Source organism: Zeus faber (assembly GCF_960531495.2).
Source record: "Zeus faber genome assembly, chromosome: 22".
NCBI classification, from domain to species: Eukaryota; Metazoa; Chordata; class Actinopteri; order Zeiformes; family Zeidae; genus Zeus; species Zeus faber.
The window spans coordinates 23,948,176-23,955,675 of NC_137209.1; the positions used below are offsets into that span (position 1 = coordinate 23,948,176).

At 44.3% G+C, this 7,500-nt stretch overlaps 2 protein-coding genes across 3 annotated transcripts in view; one reads left to right on the forward strand and one right to left on the reverse strand.

Moving 5' to 3' along the window:
- Nucleotides 1-1,356, reverse strand: part of col4a6 (collagen, type IV, alpha 6) — a gene marked incomplete at its 3' end in the record, with an annotated part of 134,705 nt that extends 133,349 nt beyond the window's left edge. For both annotated transcript variants that reach the window (XM_080022882.1, XM_080022881.1), the window contains exons 1-3: nt 1,295-1,356; nt 980-1,140; nt 816-861 (exon numbers count right to left, since the gene is read on the reverse strand). In XM_080022882.1, the coding sequence (XP_079879008.1) occupies nt 816-861; nt 980-996 (63 nt within the window). In that variant the 5' untranslated portion in view covers nt 997-1,140; nt 1,295-1,356. The remainder of the gene's footprint in view (nt 1-815; nt 862-979; nt 1,141-1,294) is intronic.
- Nucleotides 1,357-5,743: 4,387 nt separating this feature from the next.
- Nucleotides 5,744-7,500, forward strand: part of col4a5 (collagen, type IV, alpha 5 (Alport syndrome)) — a 55,610-nt gene continuing 53,853 nt past the window's right edge. The window contains exon 1 of the mRNA XM_080022884.1: nt 5,744-5,985. Coding sequence (XP_079879010.1) covers nt 5,899-5,985 — 87 coding nt within the window. The 5' untranslated portion in view covers nt 5,744-5,898. The remainder of the gene's footprint in view (nt 5,986-7,500) is intronic.

The window sequence follows — 7,500 nt, forward strand, 5'->3', positions numbered from 1 at the left end:
AAAAAAACCACGACCAGCGACACGCTGTACGTAAACCACACCAGAGGTGCTCCTCCACCCCTGGAGTAGCAATGTAGTAGTACTGTAGTAGTACGGTAGCAATTCTGTCGCAGCAGTGTTGTAGTACTGCTTAGTACTGTAGTAGTGGTGTAGTAGTACTGTAGTGGTACTGTAGTAGCAGTGTAGTAGTACTGTAGTAGCAATGTAGTACTGCTATAGAAGCAGTGCAGTAGTACTGTCATAGTACTGTAGTAGCAGTGCAGAAGTACTGTCATAATACTGTAGTAGCAGTGCATTCGCAGTGCAGAAGTGCTATAGTAGCATTGTAGTAGTACTGTAGTAGCAGTGTAGTAGTATTATTGTAGTAGTAGTAGTAGAAGTACTGTGGTAGTATTGTAGTACCACTGAAGTAGTACTGTAGTGGCAGTGTAGAAGCGGTGTAGTAGTATTGTAGTAGCAGTGTAGTTGCAATGTAGTAGCGGTGTAGTAGCACTATAGTAGCAGTATAGTAGTACTGTAGTAGCCGTGTATTAGTATTATTGTAGTAGTAGTACTGTAGTAGTACAGTGGTAGTACTGTAGTAGTACTGTAGTAGTACTTTAGTAGCAGTGTAGTAGTATTATTGTAGTAGTAGTACTGTGGTAGCACTATAGAAGTACCGTAGTAGCAGTATAGTTGTACTGCGGTAGTACTGTAGTAGCAGTGTAGCGGTAGTAGTACCGCAGTAACAGTGTAGTGGTATTATTGTCGTAGCAGTACCGTGGTACTACTGCAGCAGTATTGTAGCAGTGTCATAGTAAGTAAAGTGGACTTACTCCGTGGGTCCACTGCACCAGCACAGCGACCAGAGCCACGCACACCCTGAAAGGAGCCCAAGTGTGGGAACAGCATCAGTGCGCAAAGAAAAGAGTCAATAAAAACACAACAGTTCCAAATATGAATCTTTCAACACATTGAAGTTGATTTTTTTTCAACTCACCACAATTTCATTTTCATTTTTTCCTCCGATTATTTTCTCTCTTTTTCTTGGGGGGGCGGCGGGACCCTGAGGTCCAGAAGTCGGTGCGCTCCTCCCGGTGCTCCCACGCCGCTGCAAGGCTCTCCTTCCCCGGATCAGCCAAGGGTCCGAGCGCCGCTCATCTGCCGGAGCCACGGAGAGAAAGTAGATCCCGGAACGGGGTCCGCGGGTCAGTCTCGGGCGGCTCCTTCAGGGGTGACCCCACCGGACCCTCACTCCCCACGGGGGGGATCGGTGGCGATTCAACGGAATGATCGGAAAGTCGCTCCCACTCACCCGAACTTCCACTGCGCGTCGGTGGCGGGTCCCGTTGCTGCGCTGCGCGAGCTGCTGCTCCGGTGACTGAGCGGAGCGCACGGGGCGCACCGGGCGGAGTGGGCGGGGCCTCGAAGCTGTCGATCACCGCGCAGACCTCCGGGCCCCCGGGAGCTTTGGGGCCCCGCACTGATAGAAGGAAAGAGTTTAACCCAATAAAACAATTTAAAATCAATCACATGAGTCACATGTCACCTGTTTCAAAACATCAATAAAAACAGGGAAATTAAATAAAAACAGATATTTATAAATGAATAATGAACAAATGTATAAAAACCACTTTAAACTCTTTAAAAATGGAAAGAACACAATAAATACAAAAAGTTCAAAGTTGAACATTTATTCATCATATGTACATCAACGACTGCCCAATAGCCTGAAAATGTTGGGTAAGAGATGGTTAAGTTTAGGTATAATGTTATATATTGTTAAGTTTAGGTATAATGTTATAGATGCTTAAGTTTAGGTATAATGTTATATATTGTTAAGTTTAGGTATAATGTTATATATTGTTAAGTTTAGGTATAATGTTATAGATGCTTAAGTTTAGGTATAATGTTATATATTGTTAAGTTTAGGTATAATGTTATATATTGTTAAGTTTAGGTATAATGTTATATATTGTTAAGTTTAGGTATAATGTTATATATTGTTAAGTTTAGGTATAATGTGATATATTGTTAAGTTTAGGTATAATGTTATATATTGTTAAGTTTAGGTATAATGTTATATATTGTTAAGTTTAGGTATAATGTTATATATTGTTAAGTTTAGGTCTAATGTTATAGATGCTTAAGTTTAGGTATAATGTTATATATTGTTAAGTTTAGGTATAATGTTATATATTGTTAAGTTTAGGTATAATGTTATAGATGCTTAAGTTTAGGTATAATGTTATATATTGTTAAGTTTAGGTATAATGTTATAGATGCTTAAGTTTAGGTATAATGTTATATATTGTTAAGTTTAGGTATAATGTTATATATTGTTAAGTTTAGGTATAATGTTATATATTGTTAAGTTTAGGTATAATGTTATATATTGTTAAGTTTAGGTATAATGTTATATATTGTTAAGTTTAGGTATAATGTTATAGATGCTTAAGTTTAGGTATAATGTTATATATTGTTAAGTTTAGGTATAATGTTATATATTGTTAAGTTTAGGTATAATGTGATATATTGTTAAGTTTAGGTATAATGTTATAGATGCTTAAGTTTAGGTATAATGTTATAGATGCTTAAGTTTAGGTATAATGCTAGAGATGGTTAAGTTTAGGGTTAGAGTGTGGTTGGAGTTAGGGTGTGGTTAGGGTTAGGGTGTGGTTGGAGTTAGGGTGTGGTTAGGGTTAGGGTGTGGTTTGGGTTAGGGGGTGCTTAGGGTTAAAGTAAGGGTGTGGTCTTTGTCAAATGGGACATATTTTTGACAATTGGGGTTTTGGAGTAATGGGCCGATGGAACAATGGTGTGGCATCAACGTTTCCTGGTGTAAGAGGGCATTTCCTCAAACAGTCTATATCAATTCAAATATGCATCAATTAAGTATATATACAATACAATATAGATAATACATCGACAAAAGAGTGTTTGAACCAATTTTCTTAACTAGTGTGCAAAATTATAATGGCAGTAAAATTCACATATTTTAGAGCAACGCCATGAGAGACAGTCTTCTCCAACTCTGAGGCTATGTTCACACTGCAGCAGAGGTCGTTTCCCAAATCTGATGTTGTTGCTCACATGTGACTCTTATCAGTGTTTTTTCTTTTCAATAACAGTGTGAGCAACACAAATCAAACAGAATCTGATCTTTTCAATTCGGATTGTGGCCTTCCTCATGTGTGCTCCTAAATTGGATACAGGTCTGATTTTTTGACCTCAGTCTGAACAGACGAATCGAAATTCATGCGGCTTTTACGTGAGGCAGTGGTTCTCAAACTTTTTATAATGGAGTACCCCTTTCACTGGCACTGGGAGAGAAAAGAAATACATAAATTATGTACCGTATGTGCATCGTATGTATTTATTTTTTAATTATACATAACCAATATTTTTTAACACATTTTTGTTTTAATTTTCAGAGTACCCCCTGCAGTACCCCAAAGTACCCTTAGGGGTACGACTACCGCCATTTGAGAAACACTGATCCACAGCGACATTCGTCACAATTCTGCGCTGGCGGCCGTCACTGGATGAAAACAGACGGCAGGAGGAGCGACAGCGAGGTGTCAGACCATGGGGGACACTTCTGTCCGAGCAAAACTTGAGGCGTCGTATAGTGACCGGACCGAAACATATAGAAATAACATGGCCGAACAGGGCCACAGCAGAACGTGGCTGCGGTGGCAGACCGCAGACGTTGACTTCAGCGGCCTCCATGTTGACCTCCTAAAAATATAATGTGCAGTCAAACAAAAATAAATCGGATTTGAGCAATAAATGCGAATTGAACACGAGGGCGTGAAGTGTGAACGTAGGCCAAAATTCGAGCAGTCTGTGCCTGGAAATGCAGCTCCTTTTCCAGGCAGGGAAGACCCGCTTAGACTCTGGTGGCATGCTGGGCATGCACAGCCTCAAAAGCAGCCTCAGAATGACCTACGCTTCAGAGGATTTAACTCACCGCTGGTCTTGTATTTTGGCCTGAAGGGAAACCCATCGGAGCATTTTCTTTGTCCAAAGATGTTTCTGGTCGATGTTCACTCAACCTCACTCAACCAAATAAGACAGGGTGCAGAGCCAATCAATCAATTCATCTTAGTTTTCCCCTTTGTTTTATATTTTACTTCCAAAACCGTAGTCGCGTTCTCGTTTCATAGTTCTGGAGTACCTCAGGGCTTGTATCCCGGTCCTGTTGCATTCCCCTCGGTACTCATACAATCAATCACAAATCAATAGATAATACGATCAATGAGAAGTTATGGATTTTTAGTATCCACCGGCTCTTATCGACAACTGCCATACACCAGAAGGACTTTGTCAATTATCTTCTTGGGGATTCAACGAATGTGTCCGTTTTCTCAAAGCTCAAAAGCTCTTTTGTTTTTCTTCCATCTTAGATCCAGCGAGAATGTTCTGATAACGGTTCCCTGTTTTGTTGACATTGTTTGGCGTTTGACTGTTTGTTGGGCTGACTTTGGGAGCTTCCAGAAGTGGCACAGAAATGCCAAAGCCGCCAAAGAAAAAGAATGGATGTCGGGGCACGTGATGGCAAAAGGCTGCTTTTAAATGTCCATTAAAAGTGCCTTGCATTACATTCACAGATTTAATGTCAAAGCAAAAGGTTTCAAGTTTGTGATTAACGCTTAAGATCCTCGTAGCTTAAATGACATTGAGGGCCCTGCAAATTTTATATTTGTCCTTAATTGGTTATTACATTTTGTGGACTTTTCAAAACCGTATTAAGGGAATTGTTGTATAATTTAAAAAAGATTAACAAGATTTAATTGTCACACACGTGCTGTGTCGCACGGCATACGGCATGTAGTGCAATGTTTTTTAGGCGAACACCAGAGACCGAGTATTACAAATAGAAAAAAATAAAAAGGAGTAAGATTAAACAAAAATAGTATCTAGTATTTAAAACCAAAAATCAACAGCAGAAACTAAGGATACGTGTATGTTTATGTATAGTGCAACTCAGAACGATATCTCTCTATTTGTTCTCTCATGCGGAAATAAAGACGTATTTTTTAAATCCATTATATGTATTATTTATCACCATTTACTGATGCAGTTATTTTTTGAAGCTTATTCATTTAACACTGTTGGATAACAAACAGATATGAATGTATTACTGTTATTTATTTAGTTATTATCATTAGATTTGTTTTTTTCCCCCCAATCTGTCCTCCACTCTTCTGTCCATTCTGCCTCTTTGCGGGCTCCGCGCCGTGCGCCCCGCAGCGCGCTCCATCAAGTGTCAGATGTGAGTTTCTGACCTTTCAGAACGTGTGCGTGGAATGCGGCGTGTCCGGGCGGATAGAAAATGTCACTCAAGGGTTTAATGTCAAAGTTTTGTTTTTTTTGTTTTTTTTGGGACCCTCAGGCACCAAAAAAAAAAAAAAAAAAAGAAAACACGCACGCACGCACGCACGCACCCCAGCGGAGAAGGTGTCGGATCACTCCGCGCCGCGTCACTCCCCCCATCCAGCCTTTAACTACAAATAAATGAACACCACCAACTGCAACTTTTCTCCTTAATGAGACTCATCCACTCCCCGAAATCTACGTTTCTCTATTTATTTTCCATCGTTGCGGTTCGGTCCCGGCTCCGCCCGGTGCCACAGAAGCCGGTGGGAGCGCCCGCGGTATCCCTCCGCCGCGCGCCCCGGGGGAGGTAGATCCGGCCGGCCGCTTCCAGTGGAGGCGCAGTAAAAGTTGGAGTCGGGAGTGTGGAGGTCCAGGGTGGAGCGCCCGGACTGCTGGAGCCTCCTGAAGAAGCAGACAAGAACGGGGGGGAAAACAACAACAACACGGCACCAGAGGGACAGTGGTCACGGCTCCACGGGCGGATTCCCTTTTGATTTTCCATTGAATTTGATTCGATTTTTTTTTTAATTCCCGGGGATGAGTCCAGCCCGGGCGCCGCCGCCGCCGCTGCTGCCGCTGCTGCTGCTCGTCCTGTGCGTCGCGGTGCGGGAGTCCCGGTCTGCGGTGAGTGGCTCCCGGGGAACGTTGCTCCAAGTGCCGCTGGGGGGGTGGAGGGTGGGTGGTGGTGGGGGCGGGGGGGGGGAGGGGGGCGGTGATGACCGGGCTCCGGACCGGCCCGGGGCTCGGTGCAGCCTCCCGGGGCTCGGTGCACCCTCCCGGGGCTCAGTGCAGCCTCCCGGGGCTCGGTGCAGCCTCCCGGGGCTTGGCGCACCCTCTGGGGCGGGCGTTGCAGCTCCTCCACCCGGAGCGCCAGAGATTATAAATAGAGTGGTGGTGCGCCTTCTTGCTCTAATAATAATAATAATAATAATTATAATTATAATTATAATTACAACAATAATGTAATAATAATGATGATGATGATGATGATGTTTCACTGCAATAACTGGGATAATTCTACTATAACACATGTGACTTCACGAGAATAGTATAAGTTTTGCAGGTTCCTTCTGGGTCTTTTTACAGAGCGGGGATCCGGCTCATGTAGGCGGACAGGTCCACTCCGCAGGTCTTTGTAGTCGCGGAGGAAGGAGAGACAGATAGGAAGGAAGGAAGGACGGAAGGAAGGAAGGAAGGAAGGAAGGGATGAAGGAAGGAAGGAAGGGAGGAAGGAAGGAAGGAAGGAAGGGAGGGAGGGAGGGAGGGAGGGAGGGAGGGAGGAAGGCCGAGGAGGTCTAGGTGTTGCAGTTCTCCGTTGGCGCGCACCGCGTTTTTTCCTTTCCTGCAACCTGGGGAGACGCGCCGCGGAGCCCCCGGTGCGTCCTCCGGCGGACTTCCGGTGGCCCTCCGGCGGACCTCCGGTAGACTTCCGGTGGACTTCCGGCGGTCATCTGGTGGCCCTCACGTGGACTTCTGGTGGTCCCATGGTGGGCTTCTGGCAGTCCTCCGGTGGTCCTCTGGTCTTGTGGTGGACTTCTGGTCCTCTGGTGGTCTTCGGGTGGTCCCCTGGCCTTCTGGTAATGCTCTCATGGACTTGTGGTGGTCTTGCAGTGGTAAGCTGGGGGGCCTATGGTGGTCCTCCTGTCCTCTGGTGGTCATTGGGTGGCAATCTAGTGGTTTTCTAATGGTCTTCTCTTTGAATGGTCCTTTAGTGGTCCCCTTGTCTACTTGTGCTCTTTGTGGCGGTCCTCTGGTAACATGCTGCCAGGTGACTGGGTGAAACGTGGAAACCTGTGTTTCCCGGGAGGGGATCCGTCTCTTTCCTGATGCTTAAACACTATTTAACACATTGGATTGGGTGTGGAAGTCATGGTGGGATGAGGTCTTTGTGCACTTCTTCACCTTTTTGGCTTAAATGACACGTTGCTGCTCCTAATGGCGCGAAGATTGAGGTTGTGTGGAGCTCAACTTATTTCTTCGTTTGCACCAAATCAGTCATTTTGAGCCGCGTCTGCAGATCTGTTCAGAGGTTCATCTGTGCAGTCAAACCTCTGAGGCAGCTCCAGAAAACACTGAAAGCCGAGCGCGTGATGAATATTAATACTGTCTTATTATTAATAACTTACTCATTAATTACGG